The sequence below is a fragment of the Phaethon lepturus genome, unplaced genomic scaffold (assembly GCF_000687285.1).
Source record: "Phaethon lepturus isolate BGI_N335 unplaced genomic scaffold, ASM68728v1 scaffold5720, whole genome shotgun sequence".
Classification (NCBI taxonomy): Eukaryota; Metazoa; Chordata; class Aves; order Phaethontiformes; family Phaethontidae; genus Phaethon; species Phaethon lepturus.
The window spans coordinates 1-25,646 of record NW_010511047.1 but is presented as its reverse complement, the minus strand read 5'-3'; the positions used below and the strand labels follow the sequence as shown (position 1 = coordinate 25,646).

The 25,646-nt window shown below is 38.2% G+C and overlaps 1 protein-coding gene across 1 annotated transcript in view; it reads right to left on the bottom strand.

Annotated features, from left to right (window-relative positions):
- Positions 1-25,305, bottom strand: part of COL1A2 (collagen, type I, alpha 2) — a 39,096-nt gene extending 13,791 nt beyond the window's left edge. The window contains exons 1-31 of the mRNA XM_010282538.1: positions 25,285-25,305; positions 23,951-23,968; positions 23,239-23,274; positions 21,492-21,575; positions 20,077-20,133; positions 17,748-17,792; positions 17,601-17,654; positions 17,231-17,284; positions 16,782-16,835; positions 16,221-16,274; positions 15,872-15,925; positions 14,735-14,779; positions 14,434-14,487; positions 14,277-14,321; positions 11,698-11,751; positions 10,101-10,199; positions 9,972-10,016; positions 9,758-9,856; positions 9,164-9,217; positions 8,955-9,062; positions 8,041-8,094; positions 7,841-7,939; positions 6,931-6,984; positions 6,448-6,546; positions 5,573-5,626; positions 4,870-4,923; positions 4,690-4,743; positions 4,537-4,590; positions 3,664-3,708; positions 1,423-1,521; positions 558-665 (exon numbers count right to left, since the gene is read on the bottom strand). Of these exons, the coding sequence (XP_010280840.1) occupies positions 558-665; positions 1,423-1,521; positions 3,664-3,708; positions 4,537-4,590; positions 4,690-4,743; positions 4,870-4,923; positions 5,573-5,626; positions 6,448-6,546; positions 6,931-6,984; positions 7,841-7,939; positions 8,041-8,094; positions 8,955-9,062; positions 9,164-9,217; positions 9,758-9,856; positions 9,972-10,016; positions 10,101-10,199; positions 11,698-11,751; positions 14,277-14,321; positions 14,434-14,487; positions 14,735-14,779; positions 15,872-15,925; positions 16,221-16,274; positions 16,782-16,835; positions 17,231-17,284; positions 17,601-17,654; positions 17,748-17,792; positions 20,077-20,133; positions 21,492-21,575; positions 23,239-23,274; positions 23,951-23,968; positions 25,285-25,305 (1,908 nt within the window). The remainder of the gene's footprint in view (positions 1-557; positions 666-1,422; positions 1,522-3,663; positions 3,709-4,536; positions 4,591-4,689; positions 4,744-4,869; positions 4,924-5,572; positions 5,627-6,447; positions 6,547-6,930; positions 6,985-7,840; positions 7,940-8,040; positions 8,095-8,954; positions 9,063-9,163; positions 9,218-9,757; positions 9,857-9,971; positions 10,017-10,100; positions 10,200-11,697; positions 11,752-14,276; positions 14,322-14,433; positions 14,488-14,734; positions 14,780-15,871; positions 15,926-16,220; positions 16,275-16,781; positions 16,836-17,230; positions 17,285-17,600; positions 17,655-17,747; positions 17,793-20,076; positions 20,134-21,491; positions 21,576-23,238; positions 23,275-23,950; positions 23,969-25,284) is intronic.
- Positions 25,306-25,646: the final 341 nt, after the last annotated feature.

Below are 25,646 nucleotides of genomic sequence, written 5' to 3'. Positions count from 1 at the left end.
TACGGATAAAGCAGAGGTAGCAACAGGACTTGCAAACAGAGTTCACAGCTTTATGTAAGGGCTTACATTAGCTAAAATGTTTTCTGATTTTACAGACAACTGATACAATCACAAATTTTTTGTAACTAACTGATTTACTTATATCATAGCCACTGCACCTACAGCAGTCAAGGATTTGATGAGAGACTCAGTCCTTTGTGATCAGCAGGCCCATTCCTACTAGAACATATTAGTACTAGCCTGTACTCAAAGACAGCTTCACTATTTCTTAGGTAAAGATAAGCCCACTGTTAACCAATCCTGTGAAACACTAACTGCCACTTAAACCAATTCCAAGTGCTGAGCAAAGTTCAAAATACAACCTCAGGAAGGACTGTCAGTCTGTTAGACCATCAAAACCTCTACAAATTACTACTATGAGGCATCATGTAACACAGTTTCATAGTAAATAAAAGTTGCATTGGGGTAACCTGCAGGTTTTTTTAGGTTAATGAAATTCAAGCATCTCACAAACCTGTGCATGCCATAACAAAGCAGGCTAGACCATCCAACTTTACCTTTTCTCCCTTGCCTCCTGGAACACCAGCAACACCTCTCTCTCCTGGGATTCCACCAGGGCCAGCAGGACCAGGACCACCAGCAGCACCAACATTGCCAGGCTCACCCTAAGAGCAACAGCATATCATATAAGAGAGGTCAAATCAGTCACACAATTTGGAACAAAATTTTGTCATTACTACTTTGCCCATTGTTCTCCTTGCTTGTAAATAGTGTGAGTAGTAGCATTTCATCTGAAGGTATTGTACTTATTTTACTTTTTCAGCTAGTGAAGATGCCAGATGTGAACATTCTTTCTGATTCTGTGGGCTTCTGAGGTTTTAAGACATCCCCTATTCCAAACTAAACTTTTGTGGAAAGACTACCCACAGAAATCTTGAAAACTAGGACCCATATTCAATTAGCACAAACCAACATTAGTTATTTTGGTAGAAGATGCTTCATTATTGTGCTAATATTTTGGGGAAAATATTGCCTACTAGACACAAGAACTTCCTGTGTACAAGTAGAGGTGGGTATAAATAGAAGTCAGCATGAATTTTGGCCGAAGTCTCAGATCCTATCTTAAAACAAAATAATAGTATACCCATCTGACAAGCTGATTCAAACTGATTCCAAACTGGAGTTCCCTTCCTGTCATCTCTAGTGCTAAACATAAAAACCTTTAATATTGGTGTGGACTAGCTAGGATGGGGCTTTACCATTTGAAGAAATGACCCAGTGGCTATTGTGTATAGGTTACCTGTTACCAGTAATCACTTATGCTCTTAGGAAAGAAAGTTTTGGATTGCCTTCATCAGGAATTCAGCAGTGAGGCAAATGGCAGCTGGAAGAGTAAGGCAATGGCAGCTGGAAAAGGCATACCTTGTTACCATCAGGGCCTGGTGGGCCAGATGGACCACGGCTTCCAATGGCACCAGCAGGACCAACAGCACCACTTTCACCAGGAGGACCACGTTCACCCTGCAGGAGACAGTCTGATTTGAGTTTTCCCTTGAACTGTTCTGTAGCTTAGAGGTTTACAAGCACTGGCGAGTAGAAATGACAACACGATGCATTTTTAGCTGAACAAACCATTAAGAACTAGATTAGAATTGTGCAGATATTAACTGAACTGGTCATAGATTTTGACACAAATACAGAAAGAGAGGTACTAAAGTCTTGCATCATGGTAATAGCTGACAAAGTACTTCTTGAACATGGCTTTTGCCTACTGTGCTCATTCTGGTAACAGTGTCTTGCATTCCATTGTCAAATGGAGCTTCTGATACCAACTGAGAGCAGATAATAGATTCTAGTAGAATGAGAGCCATAGTAATTGGCAAACAATTATTTTTACAGTGGCAAATGCCTGGTGAATATTGGAGAATAAAGGTGACAGCTAAAGCCTACTAATATGACCTGTATATTATAACACGTATAAGGATAAATTCTGATATAGAGGTCATCTGGAGATATGGAAGTAGCCAGAAACTGGGTTTAAATATGCAACAGATCTATGAAAGGTAGAAATATCAGTTTTACTGAAGGCATCTCAAATTATCCCACTGTGATCAAGCTGGACATCAGTGAATAATCTGATAAGGCATAATGCAGATTTTTAGTTACGTTGGAGAATCTGTGAGTTTGAATGAGGACTACAATGTGGTCAGAAAACTGACTCAAGGAGAGGTACCACACTGCTGAAAGGCACCAATGATGCAGAAGGCTAATTTATATTGCAGTGATGTTCCCCAATTCATGTATCTTTTCATTATTTTACACATTTTGTTAATGACAGAGGCAGAAAAGGAAAAAAGATATTTATGGAATATGCAGATATCACAAAGTAGGAAGCTCTTGTCAACAGGAAGAAGGGTTAGCATATTACACGGGAAGAAGTGAATAACCTGCTGGCTGGCTGTCACTGTAGAATTGGGACAAAATTCAAGAATGCAAAGTACCAGGCCATTTATTTAGGTACCAAAAATGAGTATTTGTGCTGTAAATGGGGGGTTCACCTGGTGAAAATGACAGAAGAAAAAAGGTGATAAACAATAGCCAACAATATGATGCAGCCATGAAAAAGGCAACTGTGATCTAGCACAAGCAGTGAGGTATTTTTAGGAAGTGTTAATTTTGTTGCACAAAGCATCAGTAAGACCTTATCTGGAATACTGAATGAAATAGATGCTTAAGGCAAGCTAGAACACAGATAGATAACAGCCACTATAATGATAAAGGGAACTTGGCTTGGATAGATTAGCAAAATGAAAGTCTAAAGAAGACACGGTTACTAATACAGCCTCAGGGCATTAAATATAGGGAGGAAAAGTGCTATTTAAACTGATTGACATGGCTGATAAGAGTGAATGGCAATGTTTGTCATGAATACATCCAGTCTGGAAGTCAGAAGAAAAGAGGGAGCAGTAGAAGTAGCTTAAATATCAATCTCTTTATAGGTGGATTCGGCAAGCAAAAAATTAATCGAGCATAAACTACTCATTGCTCTGCATAAATAGAATCTTCCTGCCATGCAGGAAGCTCTTTATAGAGCTTTTTACTTTACTTACAGTGTAGGAATAAAGGGAAGTGGGAGACAATACCTTCTAATGACTATTCCAGGCTCTGGATTCAGCCCACCATTTATTCACAAACACATTACATGGGAGATAGGAGCTGGCTAGCAAGGGATCGTATGACTGAAATGATCAGGCTGAGAAGGTTTGCGTACAGGCACTGTGGATGAAAATTCTCATATGCACCAGGCCTCAGTGTAACACTGTAGGATCAGCCTTTTGTCACCCACATTCTCATTGTAAGGTTCATTAATACAGGAAAAAAAATTAGATTAGCTAATCCAGATATCATTACTTGGGTAATATTCATACTGCTTATCTAGAAGTTTACTAACACTGGCAACTATTGTGTTATATAATGATATACTCTGACACATGCAAAGAGCAGAGAAAATTCTCCCTCCATCCTGGGAGTCTGCTGCAATACACTGTATTCTGTAACCGAGAAGAGCTGTTTGTCTTGAAAAACTTGGAAATGTATACAGCTACTATTATTATTGAACACATTATTAAGACAGTCTGTAGTAGATTCAGATGAGTTACTCACTCTTGGACCAGCAGGACCAGGGACACCAAATTCACCATGAAGACCCTAGAAGAGAGTAGGTATATTGGTAAAGCTTATTTCTAAAACAAACTTAAAAGCTTAAATTGTGCTGTTTCTTGGCAGTAAATAGAAATGCTTCTCGAATTGCGGAAGCATACTGAAAATCTTCAGAGTAAACCCAGTCTTTTAGATACACAGATATAAACCCTTTTCATATAGCTGCACAATATCTCAAAGCACACATGGAGATAAAAATTTCTTATTTGAAGAAAAAGTTAGCTATGAAATTCCAAGCTCATTTTTCAGGTACATGCAACAAACTCTTTTACAGGGACACAGAGAGATGTAACTATAAAAGGTGGTTATGACACATACATAGGATGCACAATTTGCAGATTACATCACACACTTTAACTGAGAACCTAGAGCCTGAATTACCGCTGAGCTACTTCAGTTGTATGCCATTGTGAATTCACTTTTGCACCTCAAAAGCATACAACTGGAGTAATGCAGCTTAGATTGAACCTTGAAGATTTCAAAAGAAAATTTGAAGTAAAATGTTTTTCGTGTACTATCTTGTCTTTTGGCGAGGGGGCATATTTTATTGCTGCTTAAGGCCCCAAAAGCAAAGGATTGGCTTTACTCAGTTTCATACCAAAACTTTGAAAAAAAGAAGTATGTTGCAAGTTCCAATGGACCTTCTTCATTCGTTGTTAGCTTTAACAAAAGGAGCTATTAAACTTTGCATATAACAGATTACTTTGTTTTGGCAAATGGATCCAACAGGCTCTTACTTCACCACATGTGCAACTGTAAACATAATGTTCATGCAATGCCTGCCCCTACTTGTGGAGCACCATATCTGTCACTCACCCTTTCGCCTGGTTTACCAGCTTCACCAGCTGGACCTGAGGGACCTGGCAGACCCTAAGTGTAAAGAAACAAGAATACAAATAAAGTTAAGGCAAAAGCACTTAATGCTTTGTAAACCACAGATAAGATTGAGCAGAGCACATAGTTACTTACCTGGAAGCCAGGAGGGCCAGCAGGACCTTGTTCACCCTTTCCACCTTGGTTGCCCTGGGTGGAATGAAAAACAAGTGATTAACTTGGAAGAAGAAATACAGGAAAATGGATTTTAAAATGGGAAGTCCCCTTAATGAAAAGTAAATCACAAACTAGATCTGTGTGGGGGTCGTTACTTACAGTGACTCCAGGAGGACCTTGAGCACCGTTGTTTCCCTCTGGACCAGGAGCACCCTACATGTGTTCAAGTAGAAAGCTGTTATCAAAGTTCTGATTTGTTATTAATAATATGTCTATAAAGTGATTCTGTGCCAAAAACAAAGGTCTGTGGCTATGTATTTTGAACTTAACCATTTACTTGTAAGAGCTTCACTGTCAAAGGGTACTAAAGGTGCTTACAATTTTAAATTATGGTGATCGTTTTAGTTATTGCAACAAATTCATCCTTAAGGAAACTTATTCTGGAATTACAGACTACAGAAACCTTGCTGATAGCATTTTTCCCACAACAGAGCAATTATCCAGTCCCTTAAATGGAAGAATTACTAAGTTTCAACTATCAGTAAGAAGTTGGAAATTTACAGGATAAATTAGAAACCACATGCTGTCCTAAAAAATTTGCATGGGAGGTGATAATTTTTTCTCTTCATAGGAAGCTAATACTCCATAATTAATTAACCAGTTAATACCCAAGAAGAGTAGTTTTCATTTATCCCTTAAATAATAGTCCCCACTGGCATGAGACTAGATGAATGCATTCCCAAGTGCTTTTCTACTTCATCATCTATTCACGCTTGCACAAGACAATGCTATCTTATTACAGAGGTTTTAAATCTACTTTTTCTCCTCTCTGAAGGTTGATAAAGCAAACATATTCACATACCCGTGGGCCAGCAAGACCAACATTGCCTTTTTCACCAGGTTTGCCAGGTTCACCCTTAAGTTGAAAGAAAAAGAAACAAAAGTTAACGAAGACTTCATATCAGAGTCAGTTTAAACTACTAAACAGAGACTGATAATCTCCTTGCCAGAAGATTTATTGTAATATTTCTTTAACCCTAATTAAAACACCCACAAGCTCCATCTACCTTGTTGAACCACTTTGAAAGAATAGCTCAAAATTAAATGTCTTGTCTTTTCAAAACTCCATTCCTTTATTTTTTGGGATCATAATTCATGACACTCTGCATAGTATCCTATGCAATACAGTGTATGCATGTCTGCGTGTGTGTCTGTACGTATAGCAACACCACAAATCCAGGAGATGATTATTGTTACCTGTGGCCTCTGTGTGACATGTCAAGAACCCCACTGACATCACTGGTAGCTTTTCTTCTAAAGTGAATGAGCTTTGGATTGTGGTCCTTAAATAACAGTACTCTGGAATTGTGGTCCTTAAATAACAGTACTCTGCAATTGAAACTTGGGCTTGGTGGCCAACCTTTACAGAACCTTTACTGAAGTATTTATACAGAAATTATAAAATGGACATGCAAAAATTACAATATAGATATACACTATTCTAATCACTTCAATGTCCAAATATTTCTAAACTAACTAAATTGTTTTTCATATGTTTAATCATATTTCAGATAACTGGAAAGTAATTTAAAACAGAACTCTTGCATGTAAGTGTATGCCATCCAATAAGCAGTACAGGAGGACATAGAGTGATGTGTTTGATTGTTCAAGTTGGGAACCTACAGATCGGTCTGGAAATACCTTCATAGTAATAGAAAGTTTCTGTACTGTACTTACAGTGGGACCTTTTGGTCCAGGGAATCCAATGTTGCCAGGCTCACCTCTATTACCAGCTGGGCCAATTGGCCCAACCCTACCATCTGCACCAGGGAAACCCTAGAAAAAGAAATCATACTATTAAACAGCTGGGGTAATTTAACTGAGCTCTAGTTCAGTTTTAGGAGATATGTGTACTGACAGGAAGCAAATGCCATTTAACTTTTAAACACTGTTTATACATTGCATGCTCATGCATTCCTCCATTTTTCTCCTATTTGTAGGACTGTGTATTTCTTCTTCCCCTTCCAGGACGTAGGCCTGATTTGAGACCCACAGAAATGAACGGAAAGCTTCTCATTGATCTGAGTAATATGGTAGTAAAATCTTGCTGATTTTACAGAGCTGTGTTAGAGCTCATTGCTGAGGTCTCTGCTTTTTAAAATATCAATTATGTCTATGTTTCATATGCAATGAGGAAACAATGAAAAGCAAGGTACTTACAACAGGACCTTCCTTGCCAGCAGGGCCTGGGCTTCCAGGCTGACCTGGGAGACCCTGAGAAAGGAAAGATTTCATGCTTTTAGAAGGAAACCAACTCACCCAACAGTTAACCAAATTTTTTTTCTACATGCACGCATACACAAAACACACACACATAGAGATGCCAAGATATACACTATGGAAACAGGACTGTCTGTCCCATCAAGTTTATATGTAAAACACACTGAAGTTTAATTTGGTGGTGTGTGCTTCCATGACAGTTGAAAATCAACAGGCAAGTACCTGTTTCACTCAGATGAACTTGGTTAGGCTCTACTTTAGCAGAGAATGTGCTTAAATGTTTGCAGATGCCTAATAGTTCACACGTGCATTGAAAACTCTTTCACTTCATGTGGTGGGATAGGAAGAGAAAGAGTAAATTAAAGAGGATAAAAGATAATGACATGGACACTATCTGGCTGCAGCTATCATCACTAACAATGGATAGCTGTTTTCAGTGAAATAATTTCCAAAATAAAACTGAAATAATGGCAATCAGCCATCTCACATCATTTTAGTAGGGTTTGCTTTTTTTTAGTTAGTTAAAGGGGACACACACACTTCAGCTGTGATCTTATTGATCACATTCCGTAGATAAACACAAGTGGAACCCCCTCTCAGAAGGGGGCACTGCTCCACAACAAGGCAATCAAATGCTACCACATACAAAAGAAACTGATTTCAGTAAACATTTTGATGCTCCTTAATCATTTCCTCATGGATGTTTTTTCAATAGAGTGGTGGAAGTGCCCTAATTGTGGTTAGCACAGGCTGAATTTTTGCAGTAGGATTTTTGAATAATTTTGTCTCTAAATTGTAAGTCATTTTCTTTTTGCATAGTTCAAACTTACACCACAGAATTCAAACTTACTCTTGGACCCATAAGACCAGGCTCACCAGGACGGCCACCATCACCACTAGGACCCTTAGCACCAACAGGACCACTAGCACCACGGTTACCAGCAGGCCCCTACCAAAATAAATAAAATTAGGCAAAGGCAGCAAAAAGCATCACACATCTGTATATAAGAGAAGATGGTTTAGAAATAGTGACCCAGACAAAAGTCTTACCATGACACCAGCTCTGCCATCAGCTCCAGGGAGACCACGAGATCCAGGCACACCCTAGAAATGAACACAAAACGGATCAAGAAAAGGAAATGGAAATAAATATATCTGTTCCTACAGGGTGTATAGTGCTTGCTAAATTTCAGCCTTCCAAGCAGGTCTTCTGAATTCGAGGTAAGTGCAGCAGTAAGCATACACACCTCAGTGTAAATGTATACTGTGAAAGAAATCTCTCTTATTTACTTTAGATTTCTTTAAATTCTAATCTGCTTGTATCAGAGCATTTTCACTGTTCATTGTAATCTAATAATGGCTCTAGCCAGCAGCTAGGATCCCACAACCTGGCCCACACTGTCTCACTTTCACTGTCTTCTCTATGACTCTGTATACCCTACCCAAGGTACAATACTGAATCCTTATCTCTACCAAAAAAAAATCTGGTGGCCATTTTTCCTATTCTTTTTCAGTGAATTCCCACTCCTGCATGAAGCCACATGCCTCCTGAAATTCACTGAGTTGTTCTCTCAACCACTGAAGAGGGTACTAGGCACTCCTGAAGAAACTGAATTGAAACCTTTGCCTCATGCTACATGTGAGCCAATTATCTGATTTAAGCAGTTAAATCCTATCACAAAGCTTTAAGAGTAATCAAAGATAATTCACTAAATATTATACAATGGATAAATCAAAGCAACTTCTAATTACTTCAGGGATAAGATAATAAACAGCATTAATACAAAGCTAAAATAGATTTGGTCCCAAAACTAATCAAAAGGCATAGAATGGCAAATGAACTTTGCTTAGGAGCACTGATGTAAATTTAATTACTTGTAATTACTTAATTTGCCTTTCTGAGTCTAGCTGTATTTCCTCTTTCCTTTTTGCTTCTACTTCTGGAACATGAAAAGAAAACCTACTCTTAGACCAGCAGGGCCTGGGGGACCAGCAGAGCCAGGTTCACCATTGCTGCCTCTCTTGCCTTCCTCACCACTAGGACCAGGAGGGCCAGGGGGTCCAGCAGCACCCTATTTCAGGCAAACAGAGAAAAAGAAGATATCAGATGCTGTGTTGCAGTTACTATCAGACCTTATTAATTGAAACAACCTTGACATGTTGCCATACTTACAGGTTCACCCTTGTTACCACTTTCTCCCTTGGCACCAGCAGGGCCTGGTTCACCCTAGAGTCCAAAACAAAAAGACATCATAGAATTAAGCATCATTCCAAAAATCTCACTTCTACCTGGACAACTTTTTCATTAATCAAAAGGCTCTTCAATCGTCCAGTGCCATGCCTGCCTCTATTTTGATAAATGTTCAATGAACATAACTGTATTTTTGGCTTAACAGGCATGAAAAGAAACACGATAAAGACACTTAGACATGGCAGTAATTGAACTATGAAATATCCAGGGCCAGTTCCTCTACTGAGGATACCCACTGAGGGCCTGATTATGCGATTGCTACCACATCTCTCTTGATAGTATCAGCATGGTCAGAGCTTAACAGTCCTTGCACCCAAACAGAGTGCAAAGTGAACCTCCAGTCTCAGCAGCTGAAGCAATCAGTGAGACACTGAAATGAACTGCAGTGTTAATTATAGTGGAGCAAGAAAAAATGGCTGCATTAAATGCAAAAATATATCCAGCAGAAGTTTTTTACAACTGTGGACACTGTGTCCAATTTTCAAATGAAGACATGCAATATACTAGGTCACTTACAACAAGTCCTCTAGCACCACTAGGACCAGCAGGGCCAGGAGGACCAAGAATACCACGGGGACCGGGCAGACCAGGAGCACCAGCAACACCAGGAAGACCCTGTCCAACAGAGGGGAAAAATGGTATTATGAGACCATTATCTTTTCTGTTGCTTTAACTAATTTCTTTTAAATTTTTTTTTAGAGCAGACAAGTGTGAGTAAGGCTGTACTTACAGCTGCACCTTTAGCCCCTGGAAGACCGTTAGCACCAGGGTTGCCCTATTAAGAAAGATGCAATACTGGTTAATGCAGAGTCTCAAGTGCACCTGTCTGACAACAGATAAAGTCTGACAAGTTACTCACTGGAGGGCCAACAGGACCACTAGAACCGGGAAGTCCAATCTCTCCTCTTGGACCAGCAGGACCAGTAGGACCAACATTACCAGCAGGTCCGATTTCACCCTGTTTGAGAGAAGGATAGAGCCCTCTATCAGTGTACACAGTGTTAGGGCAATAGTTGAGCAATCCTGTATCATCCTGGCATTAAGGAGAAAATCTGATATATATTCCCACTTCAGAGGCCAGGAAATCAAGGCTCTAAGAGCTTTTATTGGATTTTAAAGGCACTGAAGCTAGAAAGCCCAGCTAGGCCCCATCAAAGCTGATGCCTAACACGGGAATAACAGATGCTTAGCATATCTAAGAAGCTACTATCACTGAAGATTACACAGAAGGTTGACTTGGAAAATCAGGATTACAGTTACAGTCTGATCTGCAGCCATGTGCTTCCAGCATTGGCCTGAGATGCCTCACGGAGTATAAGACCTAATTGACCATTACCTTGCACCTTTAGATGCCATTTGCACTGATGCAAAATGCAAAACGATGCCTGATCAGAGTGCTGTAGCATAGTGTTCACAGTGGAGTAAATGACAGGAAAAAGGGTTCTTGGTTTTACTCTCAGAAGCCTGTATTCCCTAGGTCTACTACAAAAAAATGAATATAATGACAACTTCTCTCCAGCAATTCTCTAAGTAGTCAGAGTTCACCCTGGACATGTAGGCACTCTTCTCTTGAAATTATATGCTGTAACCACACTCACATCTGCATCAGAGAAGACTTCATGGTTTCCAAAAGCCTTGCCTTTGACAAAAATAACCAGAATTGGATCTCAATTTTTCCTCATCTTCCCTGCAGTTAATATTAAGAGATCTAGCATACAATACTCTATTTTCTTCTAAAGGTGGATCAAGATAAGAGTTTTGTCTGTGGTGACATGGAGTTAGTGTATTTGTGTTATGGATAAAAACTTATACCACGCTACATGTAAGTGTATGCAGCTGTAAGCTTCTTGGCAAATGGTGAGTGAAATTTTTAAATGCACTATACGGGACACACTTGCCCAAAATCCTCTGTCTTTCCTTGGACAAAGTAAAATTGAAAATAATGAATTACTCAGGTAAAAAGGCTAAGATCTGAGCAATAAACTGAATCATCTAAGTTACAGTCTGCAAGAGAAAAATGGTATTGCCCTAAACCTGAAAAGCTTCTCCGTCCTAATTTCAAGAATGTAGGCTAGAAAGAGCCCGACAGTCAAATGTGGCTTCTTAGTGCTCTGCTACTTCTGTGATGTAAACGGCTACTTTTCTTATTTTTCATAATCCACATCACCTGTATAAGGTGTATACAACTGCACCATGTAGGAAGCAGTAAAAAAAAGAAAGAGGTTATGTGTCTTCCTGAACCTGCCTAGCATCAATCTTCATTGTGAAATAATTGCTGTATTTTAAATTAGCATTCATATATGATTTCTCCAAATACTACAGGGATTCATCCTCATCCTGATCTTGATAAGAAAGCATTCCTATTTCAGAAAGGGTGATTTTCTACTGCCTAGCAACACTAGTTACTATAGTTCATCTTTACTATTAGATGTACCAGTAGAAGCAGATGTTCATACCTTAGCACCAGGAGCACCTGGGAAGCCTGGAGGACCAGCAGCACCGATAGGGCCCTAGGAAATGAAAGGGAAGCAGTTGTGTAAAAGTATTCAGTGATGAGAGAAGCATCTTGCTTGCTAAAGTAAACCAATTCAAAAAAGGCACATTTACTTAGACACTTCCTCCCATTACCACTTCAGAGTATCAGTTGCCTTTTGCAATTCCAGACTGACAGATTTGGTTCACTACAAACAGTTAAGAGCAAGGTCAACGCTGAAAAACACCTGCAGTGCAGCTAAGAAAGTGTGAATTAAGCAATGATTGGTAAAACCTTGCCTTGAGGCCAAACACCTGGGCAGAGGCAGGCATCTATCTGCAAGGCAAGATGTCTTGCTGTACAGTCTCACAATGAATGAAGGGGAGCTCTGCATCCTGCAACTGCAAGTCTTAGGTGGCTGTTACCAACACATTTACTGGGCAGGGGTAAGGGTGTATGCTTTCACACCAGTAGTCCTTCTGGAAGGAAGGGAAGAGGGAAGAGGGCTGGTAAGATCTCTGCATCACTTTACAAGCCAGTGCTTGTCACAACTTATATTGAAGTCAGTAAGACTGTACTACAAATTGGATTAGGCTGAACAGCAGCTGAGGGCAGGAGTTGCTTCTAACATGCAAATGGATTAAAAATCTTGATTCATACCCAGAGTACACATTTTGAGGCAGTGAACATGTGTAGTCCCAGTGACCTTTCATTAGGCTGGGTTTTTCTTATAGCAAAGTCCATGGCACGTCACCTTGAAGAGGGCCTTTACCAATTCTACTGTGTCTAGCTATTGCTGTGAGATTTGTCATTGTGATGGGATGAGCTTCCTAGTGTACAGTACAGTACAGACAGCACAGAAGAAGATATGCTGATCGATTCACAGCCTTTGTTACTCTTTAATGCATACAAAGAGATAGTTTTTCTTCAATTATTAATGAAATATCCAACCCATTCATAGCTATTTGGGACTGATACCTACTTTTTTTGTGAGATAACATCTTTCAATTATAAATACGTATTATAAAACTGCCTTACAAATCCAAGGGAATAAAATGTGTCAGCTGGTGTAGCAAAGAGGAATTGGCTTCTGACATTCTATAACCATAACTGTGGTTGTTATAAACTGGGTACCCATAATTCTCACTGGTTTTGCATAAGCAAAGAAAAAAAGACTAAATGCCCTGTAACACATGTATAAACTTTCTGAATTTCCATTACAGTCATTCTCTTATGTTTTAAATTCCCAGTGGCAAGGAGAATGTAACAGTATTTCTGGTTTAATTTTAAAAAAGAGTGTTAATAAGTGCTATACAGAATGTTCATAGCATCATAACCTAAGTATGTGTAAAAATAACTTTAGCCTGGCATAGATGCTGGGACCCAATGCAGCTCTCTGCTGCTGCCCTTTCAGAGGAACGCCTCTGCAGTCAGCAGCTCCAGAATATTTTTCCTATGGTAACTTATTTGCCTTCAAGATAGCTAAAATGCTTTGGTTCTACTACAAAGTATAACATCAGATCTTGGATATAATGTCTCTATTTGCCTGCAATTCAAATGCCAAATCACATATATTTTTAAAATGCCCCATATGGGAGAACTGAAGTGAATTCGTACCTCTGCTAACATTCCACTCTGTTAAAGCATGATAGATATTTGCAGTGACAAGGAGTATTAAAATTAACTGCAGCAGAATTGACAGAACCAAGTACATCTTCATCATTGCCTCAAATTCTGAAGGCAGGAAGAAAAAGCTATTCTGGGCTATTCCTGATTTTTTTTTTTTTTTTTTTTTTACATCTTTTAAAAAGTCTTTTTGTGGTATTCCTTTTTTTTTTTTTTTTTTTTTTTTTACAGCTTTGAAATGATACTCTTGTACACACATTTGTTTCACTGAAATAAATGAGGTTTACCGAAGTCAGTGGTGCACTATTGCAACAATAACTCCCTTTAAAGGGGCAAAACTGCAGTGGATTAGTACTTATTAGAATAGTTATTGTTTACCAATCAGATCAGGACAGTTGGATCATTCTGGCCTTTCACACTAGCTCACATAACTCAGGTATCAGCGGTGAATGAAACAGCTTAACTCTTGTTAGTCAGACAGGACAACACTGCAGGTGCAAAGCTGTGTCCTGGAGTGCCTGTGACAGTTTCAGGATGTATATAACTGTAGTCATCTGCAACAGGTGCACAGTATATACCTGTTAAAAGGTATAAAGTTTTTTTAGTTTTGGGATGAGAACTGTTCTGTTCGACTGTTGAAAATGAGGATTCTGTTCATCGGGTGCTTCTCTATGAACTCACCAGTGCAAATGAGAGAATATTTGATTCCTTTGATACAGATATGTTTAATATAAATCCTCAGGCTCTCAGGATATTGTCTGCAAAGGGTTTATGTTTTATTAATTCTTTCTGTGATGGTCTGATAAGCAACAAAGAACTGTGTTAAAATTGTCCGCACAAACAACTTCTCAGAAGCCCAAGAAATCCTCTATAAACAGGAAGGGGGACACAAGGCCTATGGGGACAAAATTGTCAAAGATCAAGTCTGGAACTTACAGCAGGTCCAGTGGGGCCAGCGCTGCCATCACTTCCACGAGCACCCTGTGAGGAAAGAACATGATAAATAGAGTTTGAAAAGAGATTCAAAAATCAGAGAAAGCCACAGTTAAGTGGATGGTCATGATGACAGACAGACAGATGGGAAGCCACTTACAGCTGGTCCAGGGCCACCTATTCTTCCTCTCTCACCAGGGAGACCACGAGCACCCTGAAAGAAAAATTAAATTAACTCATTTATACCTATTCACTGAACAAAGATATATACATTTTTTTTTCTTCTGATAAGTCTCTATATGAAGTTTGTTGCAGCCGGACAATTCTGTTCTAAATATTCACATACTATTACATTAGAGTATCTAGCTAGCTGGAGTGTCACTGATGACAAAAACCAACCAAAATGCTGGCTGAACCACATCTATCAGATTATAATTTTCACAGCATCAGTAAATACTTACAGGTTGTCCTGGGGTACCATTTTCACCAGGAGCACCAGGTTCTCCCTATGAAAAAGAAAGTTTGCAGGCTTGAATTACTTAAAGGATGCTTTAGACAGACAGCACAACACCATCTAGATAGATATTCACATGCTGGATCCTACTGTCCTTGTCTTCTTGTAGCACTTACACCACAGTACACAAGAATAGCACATTAGGTCCTGAGGGTGCAGCGACTGTCACTCTCCCTGTGACTGTTCCATATACTGGAACTGGCCAACTGCAATCCTCTGAGAAGAGGACAATCAGAGCAAGTCACTTCACTTACCTGTCTCAGCTTTTTTACTCCTTTTCTTTATTCTGATTTACTCTGCAGCACACACCTAAGAGATAGGGCCTGGATAGTCAGCTACCCACGCAGATCAATCAGCAGCTGGTTTTTAGGTAGAGCAGAAGCAGAATGATGCTTTTGCCTGAGACTAACTTGACAAAGACCCTGTCAAATGGCTGGAAATAAGGATCCGCCTCAGTTATTTTCAACTTCAGACCAATAAAACTGAGATATGAGTGACAGCCATTAAAATATGACTCCTGTCCCTTTAGTATTAAATGTTCTCAACAAACCTGCAGTTGGTCTAGGCTGGTCTATAACTACAAGATTTGTCCTAAAGCACTGGTATCCTGAGTATATCTGAATGCACCTAGTCTTAAGTGCTGCAAACAGCACAAGTTTTTGCCTTCATCACTGCCTTTGTCACAGTTATATCATGAGTGGCCTTGATTTATTATGCCTGTGTTTTCCAGTCAGATTAGCACTCTTACTAATAACTGTTCTTTCCTTTACTTAATTGCTTTATCTGCTTTTAATCTCCAAAGTCTGGAGATTACTGAACTTTTTTGGAGATTAATGACTTGCAGTGATATTGGAGAATGCTATGTTACAATTAATAATTCTATAAGCAAGTAGTGATAAGATCTTAGAAACAAGCAATACAGAGTATTAGTATCTGAGCTTTTTATTGTTATATTAAAAGCTCTTGAATGTACATCTCCTGTGATTAAGTCAGCAGTGTTAAAAGATTGACTGGAGGGGACTTCAGATGTCTTTTGCTAGAAAGAGCTACAAATGCATCCTACGTTTTCAGATTTCATCTTTACCTTGCTGCCGGGAGTACCAGGTTGTCCCTTTTGACCGTCCAGACCATTGTGTCCCTATATTGAGTAGAAAAATAATGTTAACTATGTATTTTCCCACTAATGGATATACACAAACTCTTAGTCTGGTAAGGTAAATCATTCTTCCCATACCAAATTATTTCCTAATATAATCTTATAATTAAAAAAAAAATGAAAACCATTTTTGCATATCAGGAGATATTAAAAAGTTCAAAGAGGTTCATGCACTTAGAATATATATTCTTAACCCTGAAGGGATTTCCAGGGGTTTTCAGCATACTGAAGTGTTGTCAGTCTTAACTGTTCAGGGAAAAAGTATGTATAGACTCACCCTAATTCCCTTAAAGCCAGGCAGACCAGGAGTTCCAGGGAAACCACGAGCACCCTAAAAACACAGAGCGCATGAATGATTGTTTCTCGTATTATATACTGCAGTTAAAAAGAAAGAAAAAGCATAAGTCTTTTAATAAAATTAATGAGTAGATTTGGGCTGTGATCATTGAAGTGAGGAACCCAGTCCATTCCCTAACGTCCCAGGACCAGACTTGTTCCAAGACTAATTGGAACCTGATTTTCCAGTTCTGAATCTCAGAAATTTCATGTATTAACATGTGATAGCACAGCTGTTTCTATGCCAAGGTGCCTGCTCACCTGCTCCTGTGTAACTCCTCACTATGTCACTTCTGTTACTAATTACACTAGCTTTACTGGGGCGGGAGGAACCACAAAATAAAACCATAACTATATGATATCCCTGAAGGTAAGAACTGAAATTGGATTAATGCCTATAGAGAATATTACTAGACTGTTAATGTGGTGCAATTCAGAAGTGTCATTAGGTTTCATCAATAAGAGAACTGTTTTGTATTGTATACAATAGATTGCTACATACCTGAGGGCCAGCAACACCTCTCTCACCAGGTCTTCCAGGTTTGCCAGGGTGACCCTAAAAAATATGCAGCAAAAATGCACTAAGAAGGAAAACTAATTTTATAAAATAACAAAATAAACCATTAAAAAAAAAAAAGAGTCATTGGCAAAGTTTCTCTTTTTCAATAAATACAGAGAGCTTGTTAGCTTTAAATTTTCCCTCTTCTTGTATTCAGGAAGCTAAATAATGTATTTGGAGAGGTTTTGAAGTTATCCGTTTTTCTGTATATTTCCAACACAGAGCATCTCTTATACTATAAAATAATTTGTTTCAGGGTGTTATTTATTCTATCCAATATTATAAAACAATGTAAAAATGATGGCAAATAGAATGCTTAGCTTAACAATAACCTAACGTTAGCATTGAATCACAGTCCCAAAAGAGATAAGAAATATTTAATAACCACTTACATCTTCACCAGCCTTTCCTGGAGGACCAGGGGGACCACGAGGACCGTGGGGACCCTGTTAAAAATAGATTGAGGATTACTTAAAGCATTATTCTTCAGATAAGTCTTTTCACTGGTTTCTGACTTGAGTTGGGGCATAGCTGGAGCCTGAACTGAAGCAAGGTCCTTCCACCCTAACTGACTTTGCATTTTATGATTCCAATCTGAAGGAGTCTGGATCTGAGAGTTCAGCTCTGGATCAAGCAGGAATATCCAATTCAAACATTAAAGGACATGCATATGGATGCGAGAAATGGACCTAAGCATTGCAAGCCTACTTTGGTGTCCTATTTCTAATGCTAGCAGTGTCTGTATGTCAAAACTGTACTCACTGTTTGACCAGGTTCACCAGGCTCACCAGGAACACCTTGAAAACCCGGAGGACCCTAGAAGAGGAAGAAGATTTTGTTAGTGTTTGAACAAGCTCTTTTGTGATTTTACAGGTATGTTAATGTTAGGAGAGATGAGACTGTACTTACAGGGGGTCCAGATGCTCCAGGTGGGCCTCTAGGTCCCATTAAACCCTAGGGGAGAAAAATTACAAAATCTTTTAAAAAAATCACCATTACCTAAACTCATCTATAACACCAATTCCTGTTATTCCTAAAATATTGGTAAACATTACAGTTTCCTGTGCGCAATGTCTAAATCATGTTAGAGGAAGTTAAGAGATCTGCATGCATTTGCACAGGCAGTCCAAGTGCAAACTAATGGCAATGAGCCAGCGCAGAATCCAGTGAGATGATTAGGAATATATCATTATGGCTGGCAACCTTGTGATTAGGCTTCTTAATCTATCCTGGCTTGTTAGCAAGTGCTAACAAGCTACTAGCAAGTACCCTATCCCTTCCTGTGCATGAACTTCCAGAGTTTAAAGATGAGGGTCATAACAACACATTAAGAAAGGTTGTATTTTTGGGCTTCTCAATTTTATCATGATTTTCAAGAAGAGATGTTGGACAAAAGGATCATTAAAATGATAGTGAGGTAAAAGGGGAAAAAAGGTATATAAATGGCAGTATTACAATGAACTGAGAGGTTCACAAATAATTTTAGAAAGAAATCAAACAACTCTTATACATATTGTGTATACATCTATTTCAAATAATGATCAACTTCTATTTAAATACTTCACTGTTTTCTGTTTTTGATTAAATTCTCTTCATTTCATCTCCAGAATAAGTCACTAACATACTCTTCTTGACTGAATTTAGAATTTATGTATATCTCAAAAAAAAGGGTCAGAAATCACTTTTAAAAAGGAAATTTCCATAGATTACTGCTTTCTTAGCTGTTGCCTCAAACTTTACTAAGCAAGCAAACAATTTTGAAATGAAATTTAATTTAGGCTTCTATTGTCCAACTTAATGTTTAATGAGATGTTTCAACAGAAATTCTTACGGTTTTAATTGGTTTTAAAACTTCTTGGGAACTCTTTTAGATTTTCTCATTACCAGACTAAAATCATGACCAACTTTTCAATAGCTTATGTAGTTTTCCCATAAGACTGAATACTTTTTATTAAGGAGAATAAATGCATATTAAACACAGGCATTTACTTATGGAAGCTAAAGCAATCGCATGGCTATAAAAATATGCAGCAATTCTAGGAAAAATAACTGTTTCTGGATAGTCTGAATCATATGTGCTGCATAAGCCCTGTGAATCTCTTCATAAATTATATTCCATAATTGTTTTCCCTCCTTTTCTATCTTCCCAGTCTCTCACATTTTCTTTATAAAACTTAAAAATTCCTCACAGTAGGTAGATTCTGCTGTTATTGCTGTCAGATGAACCTTAATGGACTCAAAAATTGGAATTTAGAAATTGTGACACCCCAAATAAATCCTCGTGTACATCTTCTAATTTATTGTCAGACACTGAGGGCACAACATGATTAAAGATACTTCTCCTTTCCTATATTTAGTATCTAAATGGATGCCAAAATATTTTCAAAAATTAATTTAATATTACACTATTTTTAGGAATGGAAACAAGCACTTGACCCAGAATAATCCTGGGCAGTCTTCATCCTGCTGCTCACCCATCAGATGCATTGTCTGTGATGTCAGTGTGTGTGGTGAATTTAACCCATATTCTGCTATCTATGTACACTGAAAATATCTGCTAAAATCAGGAAGGGTTAGAAATTCATGTGGAGAGGGAATAGACTCCTTAAATGTCCTTTTGGACACAGTATACAGTAATTGATAAAAAATCTGACTCAGAATAGCCTTGTAGTAGCAAGTACTAACATTCACCTGTTGAGAACCAAATGTGGTGGCCAATTTCCTACCAAACCTGTGCAATCCAAGGATATCAAAAGGGTTGTACAGCCATGAGAGAAAAATGGTCACCACCTGGAGCTGAGATACTGAGTTACTTTCTAGACCCATGTCTGCTTTAGCGAGCAGCTTTACAATGATCCTATTCCTAAAACACAAAATCTTCTGCCTCAGTATGGGTAAAGAAATACAATATCCAAGTACACGTGTTATCTGACATCAGATTAGGAGATTCACTGATTCATAAAAGTGTGGTCAACAGACAGAATTAAAGCACAAGACCCAGTAGTGCTACATGCAAGTTAAATATACAGTCCCAAGACCATATTTCAAGTCCTAGGACTATATTTCAAAAACTTCACATTGTCCTACATCAAAGGATCAGTTTACAGTCTGACTCAATATATCATCAAAACACTAATTTTAAAACTATGCTTTGCATTAATACAGCTGGATTAGACTCAAAGGAAATTACTAAACATGTTATCTATGCAAGTTATCAAGTGTTAAATCATATACCTACCATAGGTCCTGGGCCAAAATCAGCTGCTTTAGATGGATCATATTGAGCAGCGAAGTTCTGTGGGTGATAATAAGTTTGAAATTAAAACACTTAAAATTTTACTTTAAAAAGTATTGATAACTATAATTCTACATCTAACGGTCATCTGACTTCCTATACTTGCTATATGGTATGTTAAAGCAGTATACTTAAAACTCAGTAAACGTGGCCCTATAAACACATTGCTATTCAATTGTTTCCAGAAAGACTTGATTTTACTATGAAGGCCCTTTCACATAATGGCCTCAAATATCTATGGAGTAGTGATAGAAAAGCATTGTAATAGTGTGAACTGAAAATTAAGAATGGAAACTCAGTGCTCATTTAAAATCAAAACCTTTCCTGAAACCCTCAAATTGTTCTGCCTAATTTCCTGTAAGAGAATTTATGTGTATTTTTTCACCGCATTGCCTAAGTAAAATTCATGTACCGGCCCTGACTGTCACATGAGGTGGGCCCTTCAGCTTCAAAAAGATTTGAGGAGCATACAGCCTCAGAAATATTGCACTGGATTGTTGATCTTTTATCACTAAAAGTTTTGTAGGCAAATGTACATCTAGTTTTCTAGAGTACATTTTCCCTCTTCACTAAAATGGAAAAAAGTTCTATACAGCACAATTGAAAATCCTCTTTTTGTTTTATTAGCATATTAAAATAATAAAAATTAATGAAAGCAGTTTGGGGTTTGCTAATAGGAAAATAAATTATTGCTATTCATATCAAAGGCAATCCTTCTATGCAGGAGGATTTACCAAACTCTATCAATATGACACTGTCTATATCCTCATGCTCCTTGTGCAAGCTCATGTCAAGCAAAGAGTTAAAGCCAGCGTTCTGCAGAGAATACATGATGGACACTTCTGCAGAAAGTGTGTATGCAACACAGTCCACTTATGTTCTGCAGCATAAATACAGATAGAAACGAAAAATTCTAAAGGAAGATACTCTAAATTCTAAAGGACTTTTAAGTATAGACTTTCAGCTTAAGAGTAGTCTTCTTCAGCTTATTCCAACACAGTTGCTGTCTCTTGAACCCAGCTACAAAGTGCTGTTTCTTTTTCCCATCTACTTAACAGCACAGGTTTTGTTTTGTTGATTCCTAATCCATACACATTATGGCTGTAGAAATGTAATGCTAATTAACAGGGTTGATTTGCTCCTATGCATAAGTCCCTGTTGAATACAAAATCCAAATTTGCCATGGAAAATATACATCTCAAGGAGAGTTTCATGGAACTGGGACCATCAATTTCTTGCCGATCACAAGAGGATGTTTCCTCCAATGCAACATAAGTGTTTTCTGGCAGATATGCATTTAGTCTTAATCACAAAGCACAGATTATCAGTTTCAGTAATAGAAAGCTTGGATGCCTTACTCCACCAAGACCTGGAGGACCAGGGGGACCTGGAGGACCTGGTAGACCATCTTCACCATCTCTGCCTGGTGGACCTGGTGGACCCTAGAGTCAAAAAGAGGATTATAAAGTGAACATTAGAAGTGGCTAAAGAAATCTCTGAAGTGACACATTCATTTACAACCAGGCACATACAGCACACACTACAGCAGTGCTATGTATGCAGTTTCAATAAATGGCTAACTTTAGAAAATAAGAATAGCCTGAATTTACATTGCCTTGCCACAACTTGTATCAGATATTTACTGTAGTTTCATATTTGAGGAGATTTATGGGGGCAATATTGGATCTCTGCTACCAAAGTATAATCTCCAAATTGGGAAGTTTCATTTTAAGCGACAAAATTTTGGACGCATGAACACCAAATGACCCATGTAGACCCACCCAGCCTGTCCGGCTCTGTTACTGAGAGCCTAAAATTTGACCAACTGAGGACTGGCAGAGGTCAGCCCTATTGGTACAAACTAACATAGATACAGAGTAAGTCAAAGGCCAGTTTTTAATCAGTCTAGACTATTTGTTGGTATAACTGCAAATTCAATGACAACGAAACAATGCTTTTCTACAGATTTTTTTATACTGTCACTCTCCAACCACTGTTGTAAGTTTTTACAACAGCTTGAAATTACATGTGTTCAGTCCAGCAACATTTGTTTTTATATTCTTTCATCCTCAATGCACAAAGCTGGTCAAGTTTTGCCATTGTGGCAACTGAGGTGAGGTAATTAATTTGGTCTGTATTTTGGACTCAGTTCAGTGCTAGATGAAATCCATAATAAAAGCCATGGATTTCTAAAGGAGCAGAATTAGGCTTCCTGCCTTCAGGACAAAGCATGTATCTCATTTCATTAAACAAATTTAGTTAGTGGTAGCCTAAAGCAAATATCCAGTTGACCATACACATATATTCTTCCTAATAGTTCCCAGTTTGTCAGTATATTATGACCTAAGAAATCTTCAAGAGCTACCGATCGGTACTATGGCATTTTCAGAGGATACAAAAAAGGTGCATGATAAATACACACTGCCCAGATAAGGATGTGAATTTCAGAATGACAAAAAGCAGCAATGATGCAGAAGCAAATCAGAAAAGCAGGTATCAGCAATATGAATGAACATTACAATTAAATTATTCAACTGTCCTTATTTATGGTTACTTTTACAGTAGCCTTTAACAGTACAATATTTGCTTTGACTAATAGAAGGTGCATGACAAATGCCTAGCTGCCAAGAAGAGAGCTTTTTCAAGTCATCCTTGGAGGCACAGATAATGAATGACCCTCAAAACTAGCTTTGTCTATTCGGGTTTGATGTAGAGAGCTTATCCATACACCATATAGTTCAAAGCCTACACCATATAGTTCAAAGCCTACATCTTCATGTGTCAAATTTTCCTTCTGCATTTTCATGCATTATTTCCACTGTGGGCAGTTGGAAAGAAGTTTTTCAAACCATCACTTGGAGTGCTAGGCTGCTGTCTGAACTCAACCACATCTGCTCAGGTACAATGACCATAATTAGATTGGTGAAGAGGCAGAATTTGGTACATAGATAGCTCGGTTTCTTTTTAATGAAATTGTACATACAAGCTTCTACAGGTACATTCATTTATCTCACATCACTGCCTAAACTTAGTTTTTTCCTACTCATCTTCCAACAACTGCTGTTCAAAGATCACAAACAACTGAACGTCAATCTAATTCCTTACCCTTTCTCCCTGTGGTCCTTTGTCTCCTCTAGGGCCCTGCTGGAAGAAAATAAAACTTAATGAGTTACCGTGGAAGTTTTCCAGGATGATACAGGGAAACAGACACATTAAAAACAATTAGTGTACATGAAAAAGGGAAAGAAGATTGCACATACAAGTCCGATAGCTATTTTCCACAAACAGCATATTCTTTTTCCACAATAAGCTACTGGAAATAGATTAGTCACTGTCATTACGACGTAGTTAAAAGTATCACTGCCCAGTCCACAAAAGTACTTGCAAAGTTGGTTTTAGTCTCTAATGAATAACTGCCTCTAACTTAACATTAGTGACTTCTCAGAAATAAAATAAAATCTATTTATCCAATATGGATATTGTTGTACTGTTCAATTAATCTAAATCTTTCCAAAGGAATTCTGGTTGAACAAGAATGCTACTTTGATGCAGTTTAGTTCTTGGTAGGCTTAGTTCTGTTCTTGGGTAAAGCAGCTTAAATCCAGTATTTGAATTTACCCTCGTGTTAAGATGTTGCACCCACTGTTCCTTCCTTTTTACCTCCTTCTCATCTCAGTGCTACTGCTGTTCTCAGGGAGCACTGGAAATAATGAATGTAGTCACTTTTCCTTTCATTCAATATTCAACAAAATATTGATCTGCCTAAGAATATCTGGTATCATCTCCATTTCCACAAAAGAAAAATAAAAATGCTTACCTTCCGCCCTGCAGGTACCTGGAAAAAAATAAAGAAGAAAATTTTTAAAAAATATACAATTTCTCCCCGTATTTTAAATGAAAATAATGTACAAACTTAGACTCATTTTCTTAAACAACTGAAATTTTTCTCAGTACAGTATTTTTAAGTACACCCTATGGTTCTAAATTACCATGAAGGCTAGGACTTCATTACATAGCAATGACACATGTAACTACGTTAGAACGTTCTACTGATTTTTACACTGACAATTTCATAACTATTACAACCTACAAAACTAGCATAAAAAAGGTCACACCTGAGTTTTTTCATAATCCTTCTGTGCAATGAAATTTAGACTGGAAGACAGGCTTTAAAGTACAGTCATCTCCAATCCAAACTGCCAGGTATCATGCCCAAACACCACTGCTCTGTTACTTTCCCCTCATGGTCTTTACACCTATGAAGGCAGTCTCTTAAAAAGGCCGTCCCACTTGAGAAATTGGGGTGGGTACATTTTCAGGCAGTCCCTTCAGGATTTAATTGGTATCTTTCCATGACCATCTTGGGAATTAACCTTAATAAATAGTACTGCCACGGAAAAGAAGTCTAGCCTGTTAATTGAAGTTGAGTGTTACGTATTAGATAAAAAAAATAATTATACTGACCTCACTCACATCTGGAAAAAGAAGGGAAAGAAAAAAAGGAGATGATTAGAGTGGGGATTCAGTTATTTTACAAGTTTTACATTTCAACGCTTTTAAATCAAAATGCAATGTTGACAATTTTATTAATGCAACAAACAGGTTCTTAATACAATTTCTTACTTTTAAGGTGATTATCTTAAACTAGAAAGACTCACAGGTGAGATTGCTATGTATTTCAAATTCAAAAGAGACTTGCTAATGAAATTAAAACAAGTAATATGGTTGATACAGTAAAAAGGCAGCTATTTTCTATGACTGCTCTAAATTATGGAAAAAAAATCCATATCTCCACGGAAAAAAAATGCACATATATATTTTCACATATGTGTGCATGCAACAGATGAATAAACCCAGACAGGCTGACACATGTGAAGATATTAAATTGTAGGAGTAATCTTACATTTTAATAGAAATGGCCCCATCTCACTTTTTACGGGGAATGGTTCTACCCAAACACACCTATTTCCACAATTTCTTGTAAAATGTTCTACTGTGTTACAGAGAACAGTTTGAAGCTATTAAACACCAACTAGCAAATAACTTTCTCTCTGTATGTTATGTACCACTAAGTTACACTCTTGTTAATTAGTCGGAGATACTGTCTTCTGAATGTCAAGCAATTAAAAATCTATTTTGGTGGAAACTTACCATGGTAAAAAAGTCTCGCATCGCACTTTAATACCAGCGATTGACACGATTACTAACTAACAGGCTCTTGGGTGTTTTTCCGCCAAGTGTCACTTTGGCAAGGTATGATCACACTAAAGCCAGATGATTCATACAGCCCAGCAAAAAGGTAACAACAACTGAAGCGCTGAACGCTAGAAAGCACTGAAATACCACAGCAGAACGCCGGCCGCCTGTGCTAACGCCACATAAAATTAAGACGTTACTGCCCCCAGGTGACGGTGACACTGGCCACTGCCCATTTCGGGAAAAGCGGGGGCGGGCGGTGCGGCGGGACCCCCACGCGAACCGCTCCCGTCTCCTCAGCCTTTGCGAAGGCGTCG